Source organism: Peromyscus californicus, unplaced genomic scaffold (assembly GCF_007827085.1).
Source record: "Peromyscus californicus insignis strain IS unplaced genomic scaffold, ASM782708v3 Scaffold_10__1_contigs__length_136768540, whole genome shotgun sequence".
NCBI classification, from domain to species: Eukaryota; Metazoa; Chordata; class Mammalia; order Rodentia; family Cricetidae; genus Peromyscus; species Peromyscus californicus.
Window position 1 is genome coordinate 973,886 of NW_026294391.1, and position 18,184 is coordinate 992,069.

The 18,184-nt window shown below is 40.5% G+C and overlaps 1 protein-coding gene across 1 annotated transcript in view; it reads right to left on the reverse strand.

Annotated features, from left to right (window-relative positions):
* Znf81 (zinc finger protein 81) overlaps positions 1-18,184 on the reverse strand; it is an 89,991-nt gene that overhangs the window by 14,148 nt on the left and 57,659 nt on the right. The window contains 1 exon segment of the mRNA XM_052754324.1: positions 15,456-15,551. Within this exon segment, the coding sequence (XP_052610284.1) occupies positions 15,456-15,551 (96 nt within the window).

Genomic DNA, 18,184 nt, shown 5'->3' on the forward strand with positions numbered 1-18,184 from the left:
CTGCCCTGCTTTCCAATGATGATGGATGTGATGGTTTGAAAGAAAATGATCCCCAAAAGGTGTGACACTATTAGGAGATTTGGCCCTGTTGGAGTAGGTGTGGTCTTGTTGAAGGGAGTGTGTCACTGTGGAGGCAGGCTTGAAGGTCTCATACATGCTCAAGATACAATCCAGTGTCACAGACCACTTTCTATTGCCTATAATCCAAGATGTAGAAATACTCTCAGCTACTTCTCCAGCACCATATCTGCCCGAACACTACCATGCTGCATCATGATAATAATGGACTAAACCTCTGAAAATGTAAGCCACCCCAATTAAATGTTTTCCTTATAAGAGTTGCCATGGTCATGGTGTCTCTTCACAGCAATAGAAACCATATGACAATGGACTATAAGGTGTAAGATAAAATAAATATTTTCCTCCCCAAGTTGCTTTGGTTTGTGGTGTTTATCACAGCAACAGAAAGCATATTAAGAAACCAACCAACCTTGACTCATTCCTCCCCACAAAAACTACAATAAAGGTTCTGGCATTATATTCCTCTCCTTCTTTCTACCTCCTGAATGACCCTAGTCTTCCCTACACATGGCACTGCATAGTGGAACAAGCTACCTATACCTTCTCTTTAGGAACTGTAAGAAATTAACTTTTCAACATCAGTTGTATCCTGATCTGTTGGCTTCATCATGCTCAAACAATAGTAAAAAACTACCTTCAAAAACAAACAAATAGATTAATTAAACAGGAAATAGCCCATAAATAAGTTCACATATAGATGATTCCAAAGGACAATGGTTCCCAGTGCTGGAGAGGCAGACAGGTGGATTCTTGTTGTTTGTTAATAAGCCTGCCTAGACTACTATGTGAGTTAAAGGTCAGTAAGAGAACCTGTCTCAAAACACAAAGTGGGTGGCACCTGTAGAACACCTAGAGTTGACCTCTAGCCTCCACACACATTATGCATATATATGTGTGCATACATGAGCACATACATATATAATGAACCAAAGTCATTATATCACTTTTGTCTTAAAAAAGAATTATAGACTTAAATGAAAATATGGCTATTCTCTTTGTTCCCTAAAACCTAATCCCTCAAAATTGTTCCTAGCACTGCAACAGAATACCATCTGTAGTCTCCCTCCCCACCCCACCCCCCGCCCACATCTCCTCTGGGTCCCACAGACCATCCCTGTCTAAACTCCCTCTCCCCACTCATAATTGTATCCCAACCCTGAACTCAGGCACACCTTGCCTGAGGTCATGCCTGCCAGAAGACCAAGTTGGCTGCCCTCAGACATTCTCCTCTTTCTTGTTATTCTCCTGGACCTAATCCCTCAGTCTCATCCTTAGTATTGCAATAGATAACCAGCTACAGCTTTCCTCACCCCTGACCATATCTCCTGTGGATCCCACAGACTAGACCCTCCTAATCTCCCTCACCCCACCCACACCTGACTCATCACTGTATCCCAGCCTCCAACACCAGCAGGTAGGCCAATAAAAGGCAACACACAGCCACACACCCTCTGAAAATCCAGAGGAAACAGAAACCAAGGAATAAAATACCCACCCAACAAAGACAAATCCAGGAATCAGCATCTAGACCTATAATCACCCCAAAGCCAGATGCCTAGATGCCAACATAAGAACACAATCAATAGCAGCCAGGGCAATATGTCTCCACAAGAATTCAGCTATCCTACCACAGCAAGACCTGAATATTCCAACATAGCTGAATCTTAAGAAAAAAAAAACCTTAAAATCAACTAGAAGGTGATAGAGGTTCTTAAAGAAGAAATGAATAAATTCCTGAAAGAAATCCAAGAAAATACAAGCAAGTAATTGGAGGAAATGAAGAAATGTTTTGAAGAAGTCCAGGAAATTCATGGCACCTATTACTACTGAGTGCTCTGCAGATGCCCTGGGTCTGGTCAGCTACCTGAGACCATGTTGGTGCCCGAGGGCCATGCTGCTGCCGGGACCATATTGATCAGGGTGGCTTGTGCTGCCACCAGGGCTATGGTGACATCTGGCCTCAAGCTGCTGCTGAGGGCCATGTCTGGGTCCCTGGTCCTGCTGTAGCTGGGGTCTATGCTGATGTCAATGGTCAGTGTTAGCACAGGGGTCATTGGAACCATGCTGTGCTGAGCCAGCCCTGTCCTTTATTGGCCCTGGAATAACTGGCCCTACCTCACTGGATATTGCAGCAAGAGTGGTCATGCCACTCTGGAGTGAGCTGGCCCCTGCACTTGGGAAAGATGGTCCTATCCCTCACCACAGGCATGTCCGTCACCTGGGCAGCACCCTGACGGCATGAGAGCAGGAGAGCTGATCCTGCCCCACTTCATCTGCCATGTGGTGGCATGGGTGAGAGAAAGATGCCCTCCCCGCCTTACCCATTACCACCTGAGGCAGGTGAGAGAGCTGGCCCCAGGGTTACAAAAGTGGGAGGGCTAGCCCTGACCCTCAACATGCTGCAGCACAATAGAGCTGACCCTGTTGTCACGGATGCAGGTGAGTCAGGCCTGAGGGTGTGAGAGCAACAGAGCTGACCCCACATCCCCTCATCTGTCATGTGCTGGCATAGGTGAGGGGAAGGTGCCCTCCCCGCTCTACCCCTTGCTACCTGTGGCAGGTGAGAGAGCTGGCACTGGGGTCATGAGAATGAGAAAACTAGCTCTGCCCCTCATCAGCTGTAGCACACAGGAGAGCGGATCCTGCACCCTATCTGGGCAACACCCTAGAGTTGACCCTGTCGTCAGGGGTGCAGGTGAGCCAGTCCTGAGAGCATTAGAACAGAAGAGCTCTCTCTCTCTCTCTCTCTCTCTCTCTCTCTCTCTCTCTCTCTCTCTCTCACACACACACACACACACACACACACACACACACACACACACACACACACGGTATGCCCCCTACAGCAATCAGGAGAGAGGGCCCTGCACCTCGCCTGGGGAAAACAGTAGAGCTGGCACTGGTAGTATAAGTGTGGGTGACCCAGATCTGAGGACTGGAGAGCACAAGAACTAGCCCCACCCCTTGCTGCAGGCTGCATTGGGTGAGCTAGCTGAAGCAGTGCTGAGGAACTCCTTCAGGTAGCGATGATGAGGGAAAGCTGGCCATCTGACCAACCCATCTACCACCCAGGCCCAGAACTAGGGCTCTGAGTTGGTCCACCCCAACATCCACCTCATCTGTGAACTGCTGGGGCATGTGAAGAGAACAAACCTACAGATTCAAAACAGCAGGATCTCCACGACACAGGAAAACAACAGGCTATCCAAGAGGAGCCCCAGTGGTAACCTATAATTGGTACTGTAGCAGAAGCCAGTGGCCTCGAGCCAGACCAATGACTCCTGGCAATGAATACCTCCAGGTAAAGGTGAATGAACGAAAGGGTAAACTGTGTCTCAGTGGGTTACACTACAGCTTCCACAACAAGATTCTTTTCCCTTTTTTGTTCTTACTTTTGGGTTTGTTGTTGTTGTTGATGCTTGTTTCATTTTGTTTGCTTTTTGGTTTATATTTGAAATTTGGTTTGAGGGGGATTACATTGATGTGACGGAACAAGGAGATGAATGGAATTGAAATACATCATGTAAAATCCACAAAGAATCAATAAAAATTAAATAATAAAAAATGAACTTAAAATAAAAATCCAGGAAAACACAACTGGAAAAAATGAATAAATACCTTAAAGAGACACTAGCTCAGAGCAAAAGTCTGGGAAAAGACTTCCCAATCAAATGGACATAAGAAGCACGCTGGTGTAGCTATTCTAATATCTAATAAAATAGACTTAAAACTAAAAGAGATCAGGAAGGACATTACATACTTATCACAGGAAAAATCCACCAAGATGAAGTCTCAATTCTGAACATTTATGCCCAAATACAAGGATACCCACATCTGTAAAAGAAACATTACTAAAGCTTAAATCACACATCAAACCCCACACACTAGTAGTGGGAGATTTCAACACCCCACTCTCACCACCGGATAGATCTGCCAGACTGAAACTTAACAGAGAAATAAGGGACCTAACAGAAGTTATGACTCAAATGGACTTAATAGATACCTACAGAACATTCCACCCTAACACAAAAGAATATACCTTCTTCTCAGCACTTCATAGAACCTGCTCTAAAATTGACCACATGCTCAGTCACAAAGCAAATCTCAACAGAAACAAAAAAATTGGAATAACCTCCTGTATTTTATCGGATCACCATGGCTTAAAGTTAGATTTCAACAACAACAAAATTTACAGAAACCCTACAATCCCATGGAAACTGAATAATGCCCAAATGAATCATCAATGGGTCAAGGAAGAAATAAAAAAAGAAATTCAAGATTTCCTAGAATTCAATGAAAATGAAAGTACAACATACCCAAACTATGAAAGCAGTGCTAAGAGGAAAATTCACAGCACTAAATACACACATAAAGAAGTTGGAGAAATCTCACACTAGTGCCTTGACAGCACACCTGCAAGCTCTACAGCAAGAAGAAGCAAAGTCACCAAGGAAGAATTGACACCAAGAAATAATCAAATTGAGGGCTGAAATCAATGAAATAGAAACAAAGAGAACAATACAAAGAATCAATAAAACAAAAAGTTGGTTCTTTGAAAAAAATCAACAAGATAGACAAGCCCTTATACAAATTAAACAAAAGGCAAAGAGAGAGCATCCAAATCAACAAATTCAGAAATGAAAAGGGAGACATAACAACAGACAATGAGGAAATCCAGAGAATCATCAGGTCATACTGCAAAAACCACAAAATTAGAAAATCTAAAAGAGATGGATAATTTTCTGAATAGGTACCACATACCAAAGTTAAATCAAGACCAGATAAACTATTTAAATAGGCCAATAACCCTTAAGGAAATAGACATAGTCATTAAAAGCTCCCAACCAAAAAAAAAAAAAAAAGCCCAGGACCAGATGGTTTCAGCACAAAATTCTAACAGAATTTCAAAGAAGAACTAATAATTCCAATACTCTTCAAATTGTTCCACACAGAGGAACATTACCAAACTCTTTTTATGAGGCTACAAACCACACAAAGATGCAACAAAGAAAGAGAATTACAGACCAATCTCCCTCATGAACATTGATGCAAAAATACTCAATAAAATATTGGCAAACCGAATCCAAGAACTCATCAAAAAATTTATCCACCATGATCAAGTAGACTTCATTCCAGGGATGCAAGGAGGGTTCAACATATGAAAATCTGTCAATGTAATACATCATATAAATAAACTGAAAGAAAAAAAACACACGATCATCTCATTAGATGCTGAAAAAGCCTTTGACACAATCTAACACCTCTTCATGATAAAGGTCCTAGAGAGATCAGGAATACAAGGAACATACCTAAACATAATAAAGGCAATTTACAGCAAGCCAACAGCCAACATCAAATTAAATGGAGAGAAACTCAATGCAATTCCACTAAAATCAGGAACAAGATAAGGCTGTACACTCTCTCCATACTTATTCAATGTAGTACTTGAAGTTCTAGCTAGAGCAATAAGACAACAAAAGGAGATCTAAGGGATAGAACTTAGAAAGGAAGAAGTCAGGCTTTCACTATTTGCAGATGATATGATAGTGTACATAAGTGGCCCCAAAAATTCTACCAGGGAATTCCTACAGCTGATAAACTCCTTCAGTAATGTGGCAGGATACAAGATTAACTAAAAAAAATCAGTAGCCCTTCTATATACAAATGATAAAAGGGCTGAGAAAGAAATCAGAGTAACAGCACCCTTTACAATAGCCACAAATGATATAAAATACCTTGGGGTAACTCTAACTAAGCAAGTGAAGGACCTGTATGACAAGAACTTTAAGTCCATGAAAAAAGAAATTGAAGAAGATGTCAGAAAATAGAAAGATCTCCCATGCTCTTGGATAGGCAGGATTAACATAGTAAAAATGGCAATCTTACCAAAAGCAATTTACAGATTCAATGCAATCCCCATCAAAATCCCAACACAATTCTTCCCAGACCTGGAAAGAACAATACTCAACTTCATATGGAAAAACAAAAAACCCAGGATAGCTAAAAGAATCTTGTACACTAAAACAACCTCTGGAAGCATCCACAATCCCTGACTTCAAGCTCTACTATAAAGCTACAGTAATAAAAACAGCTTTTATTATTGTACTGGCATAAAAACTGACATGTGGACCAATGGAATAGAATTGAAGACCCTGGCATTAATCTGCACACATACAAACACCATTTTTGACAAAGAAGCCAAAACTATACCATGGAAAAAAGAAAGCATCTTCAACAAATGGTGCTGGCATAACTGCATGTCAACATGGAGAAGATTTCAAATAGATCCATATCTATCACCATGCACAAAAAACTGAAGTCCAAGTGGATCAAAGACTTCAACATAAATCCAGTTACTCTGAACCTGATAGAAGAGCAAGTAGGAAGTAGTCTTGAACGCATTGGCACCAGAGATCACTTCCTAATATAACACCAGTAGCACAGACACTGAGAGCAACAATTAATAAATGGGACCTCTTGAAACTGAGAATCTTTTGTAGGGTAAAGGACATGGTCAATAAGACAGAACGACAGCCTACAGAGTGGGAAAAGATCTTCACCAACCCCACATCTGACAGAGGGCTGATCTCCAGAATATATAAAGAACTCAAGAAACTAGACATCAAAATGCCTAACAGTCCAATTAAAAAATGGGCTATACTGGCCGGGCGGTGGTGGCGCACGCCTTTAATCCCAGCACTCGGGAGGCAGAGCCAGGCGGATCTCTGTGAGTTCGAGGCCAGCCTGGGCTACCAAGTGAGTCCCAGGAAAGGCGCAAAGCTACACAGAGAAACCCTGTCTCGAAAAACCAAAAAAAAAAAATGGGCTATAGAGCTAAACAGAGAATTCTCAATGGAAGAATCTCAAATGGCTGAAAGACATTTAAGAAATTGCTCAATATCCGTATTCATCAGGGAAATAGAAATCAAAAGGACTCCGAGATACCATCTTACACCTGTCAGAATGGCTAAGATCAAAAACACTGAAGACAGCTGATGTTGGAGAGAATGTGGAACAAGGGGAACACTCCTACACTGTTGGTGGGAACGCAAACTTGTACAGCCACTTTGGAAATTAGTACGGTGGTTTCTCAGAAAATTTGGAATCAATCTTCCTCAAGACCCAGCTATACCACTCTTGGGCATATACCCAAAGAATACTCAATAATACCACAAGGACACATGCTCAACTATGTTCATAGCAGCATTATTTGTAATAGCCAGAACCTGGAAACAACCTAGATGTCCCTCAATTGAAGAATGGATAAAGAAGATGTGGTACATGTGGAGTACTACTCAGCAGAGAAAAAAATGACATCATAAGGTTTGCAGGCAAATGGATGGAAAATATTATCCTGAGTGAGGTAACCCAGATTCAGAAGGACAAACATGGTATGTACTCACTCATAAGTGGATATTAGATATAAAGCAAAGGCTAACCAGACTGCAACCCAGAGCTCCAGGGAAGCTAGCTAGTAAGGAGGACCCTAAGAAAGATGCATGGATTGCCCAGTTATGGAGAAATGGATGAGATCTGCATGAGCAAACTTGGGGTGAGGGGTAATGGAGGGCAAAGGATGGGGGATGAGAGCTTAGGGGAGTGGGAGGTTCGAGCTAGAACGGGAACAGAGTGGGAGAACAAGGAAAGAGATACCATGATAAAAGAAGACACCATGGGAATCCACAGGGATGACTCCACCATATACTACTGGCAATAGTCGAGAGGGTATCTGAGCTGGCATACTCTGGTGATCGGATGGCTGAATACCCTGACTGTCATCATGGAGCCCTCATCCAGTGACTGATGAAGACAGATGCGAGATACACAGCCAGGTCCCAGGCAGAGCTCCAGAAGTCCAGTCAACAGGGGAGAGGAGGGATTCTGTGAGCAAGGGATATTGATACCATGACTGGAAAAAGTACAGAGACAACTAGCCAAACTAGTGGAAACACATGAACTGTGGACCAATAGCTGATGAGCCCCCATGGTACTTGACTAGGTCCTCTGGATAGGCAAGATAGCTGTTTAGCTTGGCAGTGGGTTGGGACCCATCCCTAGTGCATGAGCCGGCTTTTTGGCGCCTAGTACCTATGGTGAGACACTTCGCCCAGCCTTGGTGCAGGGAGGAGGGACTTGGATCTGCCTCAACTGAATGTACCAGGCTCTGCTGACTCCCCAGGGGAGACCTTGCCTTGGAGGAGGTGGGAATTGTGGGTGGGTTGGGGGAAAGGCTGGGGGGCAGGAGGAGGGAGGACAGGGGAATCTATGGTTGGTATGTAAAATGAATAGAAAATCTCTTAATAAAAACAAAATTTATTTTTAAAAAATCTTTTAAAGAGGGGCTGGAGAGATGGCTCAGAGGTTAAGAGCACCGACTGCTCTTCCAGAGGTCCTGAGTTCAATTCCCAGCACCCACATGGTGGCTCACAACCATCTGTAATGAGATCTGGCGCCCTCTTCTGTATACATACTAAATAAATAAATCTTTAAAAAAAAAAATCTTTTAAAGAAAATACAAACAAAAACTTAACGGAAATGAATAAAATTGTTCAAGACTTGAAAAGGGAAACAGAAGCACTAAAGAAAACACAAACTGAGGAAATTCTGGAAATGAAAAATTTAAGAATTCAAAAAGGAACTGCAGAGATATAAAAGATGGAAGAGAATCTCAGGCATTGAACATATGAAAGAAAACATGGATACATTAATCAAAGAAAATGTTAAATCTAAAAAATTTCTGACACAAAATATCCAGGAAATCAGGGACACTATGAAAAGACCAAACCTAAGAATAATAGGAATAGAAGAAGAAGAAGAATCTCAGTTCAAAGACCCAGAAAATATTTTCAACAAAATCATAGAAGAAAATATCCTAACCAAAAGGAGATGACTATAAAGGTGCAAAATGCATATAGAACACCAAATAGATTAGACCAGAAAACAAAACATACAAAACAAAGAGCATTAAAAGCTGTAAGGGGAAAAGACCAAGTAATATACAAAGGCAGAACTATTAGAATTACACCTCATGCTGGGCAGTGGTGGCGCACGCCTTTAATTCCAGCACTTGGGAGGCAGAGCCAGGTGGATCTCTGTGAGTTCAAGGCCAGCCTGGTCTACAGAGCGAGATCCAGGACAGGCACCAAAACTACACAGACAAACCCTGTCTCGAAAAACGAAACAAAACAACAACAAAAAAAATCACACCTCACTTCTCAATAGGGACACTACAAGCCAAAAGGGCTGGACAAATGGGCTTCAGACTCTAAGAAATCATAGATACCAGCCCAAACTATTATATCAAGCAAAACTTTCAAACTCAGTAGATGGAAAAAGTAAGTTTTCCACGATAAAATCAAATTTAAACAATGCCTATCTACAAATCCAGCCCTATAAAAAGGGGCTAGGAGAACTCCAACCAAAGAAAGTTAACTACATCCATGAAAACACAGGAAATAAATAATACCACATGAACAAAACACAAAAAAGGGAAGCACACACATACTCTCACTCACTCACACCACACACACACACACACACACACACACACACACACACACAAAACAACATTAACAAAATAAAAGGAATTAACAATCATTGGTCATTGATTCTCTCAATATCAACGGCCTCAATACCCCAATAAAAAGACACAGCCTGTAGAACAGGCTGGCCTTGAACTCAGAGATCTGCCTGCCTTGGCCTCCCAGGTGACATTTCAATTTTTAACATCTATGCCTCAAACACAAGGGCATCCACACTTGTAAAAGAAACATTACTACGCCTTACATCACACATCCACCCTCTAGTGTCCTTTGCTTTACAGAAGCTTTTCAGTCTCATGAGGTCCTATTTATTAATTGTTGATTTTAGTACCTGCACTATTGTTGTTCTCTTCAGAAAGTTTTCTGTAACAATGTGTTCAAGGCTATTTCCCACTTTCTCTTCTATCAGGTTCAGTGTATCTCCCAAAGTAATAGTGGGAGACTTCAATACCCCACTCTCACCAATGCACAGATCATCCAGACAAAAAATGGAGCTAACTGAAGTTATAAACCAAATGGATCTAACAGATATTTACAGAACATTTTGCTCAAACACACACAAAAAAAATATACCTTCTTAGCACCTCACAGAACATTCTCTAACACTGACCACATACTTGGACAAAAATCAAGTCTCAACAGATACAAGAAAAGTGATAACCTGAAAATAACCCCCTGTCATCCTATCAGGCAGTCACAAATATCATCAACAACAGAAACAACAGAATGCTTACAAACTCATGGAAACTGAACACCTCTCTACTGAATGAAAAATGGGTCAAGATAGAAATAAGAAAGGAATTAAAGACTTTCTATAATTCAATGAAAATGAATACACAACATACCCAAACTTATGGGACACAGTGAAAGTGACGCCAAGAAGAAAGTTCATAGCACTAAGTGCCTACATAAAAAATTGAAGAGATGTCATACTAGCAACTTAACAACACACCTGAAAGTTCTAGAACAAAAAGAAGTAAGCACACCCAAGAGGAGCAGACAGCAAGAAATAATCAATTCAGGCCTGAAATCAATAAAACAGAAGCAAGGAGAACAATACAAAGAATCAGTGAAACAAAGAGTTGGTTCTTTAAGAAAAACAGCAAGATAGACAAACCCTTATTCTAACTAATAGATGAAGACAGAATATACAAATTAACAAAATCAGAAATGGAAAGGGGGAGATAACAAGAAACAACAAGGAAATACAGAAAATCATAAAGACATACTTTTAAAACCTGTACTCCACCAATTTGGGAAATGTAAAAGAAATGGATAATTTTCTCCATAGGTACCTCAAAATAAAACCAGATACACTGAACCTGATAGAAGAGAAAGTGGGAAATAGCCTTGAACACATTGGTACAGAAAACTTTCTGAAGAGAACAACAATAGTGCAGGTACTAAAATCAACAATTAATAAACAGGACCTCATGAGACTGAAAAGCTTCTCTAAAGCAAAGGACACCATCAATTGGACAAAGCGGCAGCCTAAAAATGGGAAAAGATTTTTACCACCTCCACATTTGATAGAGACTAATATCCAAAATATATAAAGAACTCTAGAAACCAGTCACCACAAAAACAAATAATCTAATTTTAAAAATGGTGTACAGATCTAAACAGACAATTCTCAATAGAGGAATCTCAATTTGCTGAGAAACACTTAAAGAAATGTTCAACATCCTTAGCCATCAGGGAAATGCAAATCAAAACTACTTTGAGATTCCTTCTTATACCTGTCGGAATGGCTAAGATTAATAATGCAAGTGACACTTATGCTGGAGAGGATGTGGAACAAGGGGAACACTTCTCCATTGCTGGTGGAAGTGGCAAATTGTACAGCCACTATGGAAATCAATATGGTGGTTCCTCAGAAAATTGAGAATCAATGTACCTCAAGACCCAGCTGTACTACTTTTGGGCATATACCCAAAGGACACTTCCTCCTATCACAAAGACACTTGCTCAACTATGCTCATAGCAGCTTTATTCCTAATATCTAGAAACTGGAAACTACCTAGATATCCCTCAACCAAAGAATGGATGGAGAAAATGTGGTACATTTACATACTGGAGCATTACTCAGATGTTAAAAACAATGACATCAGGAAATTTGCAGGCAAACAGATGGAACTAGAAAAAAAAATCATCCTGAGTGAGGTAACACAGACTCAGAAAGATAAATATGGTATGTACTCACTTACAAGGGAATATTAGCCAGTAAGTTAATGATAACCAAGCTACAATCCATAGACCCAGAGAGGTTAGGTAAAGAGGAGGGGTGTAGCTGAAAGTTTTCCTGAAAAATATGCTAGGTCACCAGGCAGCACTCGGGAGGCAGAGGCAGGCAGATCTCTGTGAGTTCAAGGCCACCCTGGTCTACAGAGCTAGTTCCAGGACAGCTAGGGCAGTTGTACAGAGAAATCCTGTCTCGAAAAAAAAAAAAAAGAAAAAAAATATGCTAGAGCAATGGTGGCACAGAAGTTGTGGGAGTAGCCAACCAAGGTCTGATTTGACTTAAGGCCCACTCCAGGAGAAGGAACTCATACCCAACACTGCTTGGGTAACCAAGAACCAGACACTAGATAACCCAAAGACCTAGGGTAAAATCAGACACAACTGATCCAAAAAAAATCAACAAAATGATTCCTAATGATATTCTGCTATACTCATAGATCAGTGCCTTATCCAGTCATCGGCAGAGAGGTATCCTCCAGCACCAGAAGGGAACAGATGCAGAGACCCACAGCCAGACATTATATGAAGAGAGTCTACATGGGAGGTCTCTATCAAATCCCTCCCCTCAGTGCTCTGTGAATCCTGTGAAGGAGGAGGTGGAAAGATTGTAAGTCAGAGGGGATGGAGGACACCAGGAGAACAAGGCCCTCTGCTGAATCAACTAAGCAAGATGCACATGAGCTCACAAAGACTGAAGCAGCAAGCACAGGCCCAACATGTGTTACACAAGGCCCTCTGCATATATATTATAGCTACTAGTTTGGTGTTTTTATGGGACTCTTGACTGTGTAAACAAATGGGTCTCTGACTTTTGTGCCTGCTCTTGGGACTCTATTTCTCATGTTGGGTTGCTGTGTCCAACTTCAGTATGATAGGTTTTTTCATTTTCTTATATATTATTTTGTCATGTTAGGTTGTTACCTCTTAGAAGCCTGTTCTTTTCTAATGAGAGACAGAAAGGGAATAGATCTGAAGGATAGGGAATGTAGGCAGGAACTGGGAGGAGTGCAGGGAAGGGAAAGTAAAATCAAGAGATATTGTGTGAGAAAAGAATCAATTTGCAATTAAAAGAATATGAAAAAACCTGTTTGGCACAGAGATATGTATACCTATAATCCCAACATTCAGAAAGCTGAGAAAGGAGGACTGAAACTGTTAGGCCAGTGTGTACTACAAAGTGATACCTTGTCTAGAAAAAGAAAATACTTCATGAAGAGGATGAATACCCACCTCCCTGAAAAAAGTAAGAAAGCTAGGAACAGATTTTTTCACAAAAAGCCTGTAAATAGTGAATGTACACGTGAAAAGATGCTTAGCATCCTTACTCTCATCAAAGTAATTCAACTTAAAATCATAGTGATTTATCATCACACATACAGTATATACAGTATAATAAAGGAGAAGTGATACAATTATAATCTCAAAAGTATAAGATTTTTTTAAAGGTAGGTGTCAGGAATGGGAAGACAGGAGAATCAACAAAAGCAAATTTTATTTGAAAATGATGTAATGAAAACTAGTACTGTGAATGCTAACTAAAATATCAGAAATGAATTTTTAAAAAAGTAAAGGGACTGATGACAGCACACATTAACAATGATGCAGAGCAACAGGAATTAAGTATTTCTCTTGGGAATGCAAACTGGTACATTTTGAAGACATTCTGACAATTTTTATATAGATAAGCACACACTTAACATAAGATGCAGTAATTCCAAACTTGGGTATTTACCCAAGGGAAATGTAAACATATATTCACACAAAGATGCATGTTTTTTCATTGTACCTCCATTCATGATTATCAAATATTAACTACCCATCCATCAAGACATGTAAGATTAATAAGTTGTGAATATCCCTCACTATAATATTTGATCCAGAAAAAAATCAGATTTTGCAATGTTTGCCTAGAGTTTGCTAGCTTAGTACCCCTAATTCAAAAATTGAACAGTCTAAAGGGTGAAATTTTTTGAGTATTAATTTGATGCTCAAAAGTTTTCAAATTTTACAGCCATTTTAGGATTTCAGATTCTTTAATTTAGGGATATTCAACATATATATTCATAGCATGGAATGTTATTCAACATCAATATGACTAAACCAGTAATATGTACAACAGGGAAAAATTGCAAACTAATTATAATGAATGAATGAAGCCAGCCCCCAAAGAGTACATATGGCAGGATTCCCTTAAATGAACCCTTAATAAAGACAAATCTGCCGGGCGGTGGTGGCGCACGCCTTTAATCCCAGCACTCGGGAGGCAGAGCCAGGCGGATCTCTGTGAGTTCGAGGCCAGCCTGGTCTCCAAAGTGAGTTCCAGGAAAGGCGCAAAGCTACACAGAGAAACCCTGTCTCGAAAAACAAAAAACAAAAACAAAAAAAAAAAAAAATAAAGACAAATCTAATCTATAGTGATGAAAAGTATGACAGTGATTACCCAGGGCTGAAGGGGTGGTAGATACTGATTCTAAGGGGCACATGGAAAGATTTTCTGAAATGGAGCATTACCTAGGATTAGTGATCAAAATACTATTGCATACCTTTGTAAAAAGCATCATACTGTATGCTTAAAATGGATATATTTCATTCTGCATAAATTATACTTTGATAAAATTAATTTTAGAAGAGAGCAATGACCATATAGCTAGAAGATCAAACAGAGGGATGTGTCATGTGAAAAAGAATGAACAATCTGAAGGTGATACTTCAAAACAGAATAGGAAGCAGGGACAGTTGTAGATGACAGTTTATCACCTTAAAGTGAGAAGATAAAATGAAAACATGAAAGTAAACTGCTGTGGGATGGTCTGTATGTCAAGTGTGTTACTGATTGGTCAATAAATAAATCACTGTTTGGCCGGTGGCCAGGCAGGAAGTATAGGTGGGACAAGGAGGAGAATAAAGCTGGGAAGTGGAAGGCTGAGTCAGAGAGACACTGCCAGTCACCATGATGACAAACAGCATGTGAAGATGCCGGTAAGCCACGAGCCATGTGGCAAGGTATAGATTAATAGAAATGGATTAATTTAAGCTGTAAGAACAGTTAACAAGAAGCCTGCCACGGCCATACAGTTTGTAACCAATGTAAGTCTCTGTGTTTACTTGGTTGGGTCTGACGGCTGTGGGACTGGCAGGTGAGAGAGATTTGTCCTGACTGTGGGCCAGGCAGGAAAACTTTAGCTACAGTAAACAGATTCTAAGAATAGAAGAAAGCCAATCCTACTGATTTTCAAACAAAGCAATGTCCTTAGATTCTTATCTAAGATTCTGAGGTGTGGTTTAATTAATGAAGCATTAAAATGTGATAGAAAATATCCAAGGAAACAAGATCCATAAAAAAATAAAGTTCAAAGTGTGGAAATGGAGGCAGAAGGGTATTTCTTCCAGAAGCAAAGAAAACAGTTTATAACAGCATCTGAAATAATGGGAGAAGAAAATTTTGTACCTAAGACTCCCAAACTATCTAAAACAAATTTCTGAAGTTTAGAACCTTAAAGGAGGGTGATGATAGCATTTTCAACACAGTAGCCTCTCTTAGGGGAAAAAAAAAAACTTCCACAGTCCTCTGCCTAAGTCACACTCACTTACCTGAACAGCTCTTGTGTGGGGCTTCCTCCTCCAATATCCATGGTTCTTCTCCTTGCTCCAACTTGAAGATGACCTCTAATTCGGGAACTTTAAAACCTGTTCAAAGAATATGATAAAGAACTGGATCTAGACAATGCTTTCTATTTGTTCTTTGAGAGAGTAAATGCCTTTTACTGGGAACATGGGTCTGATGATTTATAAACAATAGAAGTATTTAGGTAACAATTCAGGAGGCTGTTAAGTCCAAGCTCATGGCCCTGGCATCTGATAAGGGCATTCACACTGCATCACATCAGGACAGAAGCAGAAGTGAGAATGCACGAAAGAGAAAATCAAAAGGTAAGATAGGGGCTAAACTTACAACAAACCCATTGCTGTGATAACCAATTCACTCTCTGGATAATAATATTGACCCGGTCTGAGCAGCCTTAGTATATTAGAAGGGCTGCTCTGCCCTACAGGATCCAGCAAATTCAATGCAGATAGGGGTGCTGTTTGGAATCTTACTAGGCCTCCATAGATCAGTCCCACTGAAAATACTGAGAGTTTTGGAGTGAAGCCCGACATCCACTGTGGTTAACTATTGTCCTTTTGAGAGATAATTCTGAGCTTTCAATTGGGCCTGAATTTGCTGTTGGTTAAATTTTCTTGTTGTTGTGACAAAATACTCAACAGAACAACTTAAGTGAAGGAAGGATTTAATTGGGTGCTTAATTTCAAACGGTTCAGTATATTACAGCAGAGAAGGACTGGAGAGCAAGTCAGCTCAGGAAGCAGGGAAAAGGAAATGTCAGAGTTCTACTGGCTCCTCTGCCCCTTTATTTAACTGGAACTTCCAGCCCAACAGATAGTACCAACCCATACTCAGGGTGGGTCTTCCTATCTTACTTAATTTAACTCTTTGGAAAGGCCCTCACAGACACACCCAGAGATAGATGTATTTCACCAATCTTTTGGTTGAGTCTAAATCCATCCAGTCAAGTGGACAATGAAGATTAAATATCATGAATATGAATATTGAGAGTAGAAAAAAAGACATTTAGTAAGAATTTCCTCAATATGGCAACTAAACACAGAATAACCCGGTGCTGAATCCTTGTCCTCGGTGCTGAATCCTTGTCCTTAAGTGGGGCGCTGGAAATATGGCATACAAAAGTACCACTCCTGGTGCCACCTCTAGGGCACGCAAGTCCCTTTGACTCAGGCCACAGCAACTACTAGAATACTGAACTTGGGTCTTAGTGAAGTTGTGTTGCTTGAAAATGAGAGATGGCTCAAAGGTTAAAAGCACTGGCTGCTCTTCTAGAGGACCCAGGTTCAATTCCCAGCACCCACATGACAGCTCACAACTGTCTGTAGCTCCTGTTCCAGGACATCTGACACCCTCACATAGACATACAAGCAGGCAAAAAAATGTACATAAAATAAATAAATTATTTTTAAAAATACAGTCCAAAGCTAATGGTAAACTCTATCTAAGGCTAAATATTATCACAAAATTGATATCCAAGTACCATAAGGGGATGGTAAAGAGATAATTCAAGAGCATGCAAAACTGTTAAGAGAACAACTTCAATTTAGAAATGGCATTCTCACACACTTTGCTTTCAGTGGTAGCCCTAACCTCTTGGCCCTGCAAACAAAGAGTGGCCCTTCCCTCTGAAACAAACAAGGTGGTTTCCATAACCTGTGCCCTCAGGGTTTATGGTAGCAGCTTTACTCCTGCTGACTTCTGAACCATTCAAAATGTCATTCTCTTTTCTTTAAGGATAACACATACTCACATCCAAATAGCATAACACTCCTTCCTGCCCATGGAACCCCAGAAGACCTTGATTCATTTTCTCCCATCTCTGTCCCCTTCAGCTCAAGCTGTCAATGTCTCTACTGAAATAGTTGACTATATCCAAAAGTCAAACACCAAATCTCTTGAGTAATATGTTCTTACCACAGTATATTTTCTCAATTTTTGCAATATAGATAGGCTGCATCTGGTGGTTTGAATGAGAATGGTCTCCAGAGGCTCATATGTTTGAGTACTTAGTCTCTAGTTGGTGAGACTGTTTGGGAAGGATTAGGAAGTGTATCACTGGGAATGGGCTCTAAGGTTTCAAAAGATTGGCTCTTTTCCAAGTGTCTTTCTCTGCCTTGTGGCTGTTGCCTCGAAATGTGAGATCTCAACTACGGCTCCAGTACCATGCCTGCCTGCCTATTGATCCCCACCATGATAGTCATGGATTCACCCTCTGAAATTGTAACCCCCCAATAAACTTTTTCCTCTATAAGTTACGTTGGTCTTATCACAGTGATTGAAAAGTAACTAAGATAATGAACATTTTCAGAATCCTCAAATTATACTTTTTTCCTCTAAGAATTCCTTTTAAGATGTACTTCTGCCGGGCGGTGGTGGCGCACACCTTTAATCCCAGCACTCGGGAGGCAGAGCCAGGCGGATCTCTGTGAGTTCGAGGCCAACCTGGGCTACCAAGTGAGTTCCAGGAAAGGCGCAAAGCTACACAGAGAAACCCTGTCTCGAAAAACCAAAAAAAAAAAAAAAAAAAAAAAGATGTACTTCTTTCCTCTCACATTATATGATAAGCAGCAAGGATAAATCATGCTGTGCTTTCCACAATGTTTAGAAATTCCCCAAATAAATATTAAAGTTCATTACTTATAAGTACCACTTTTAAGCTGAAAGAATATAAGCTCACCATGATCTTTGTGACTTT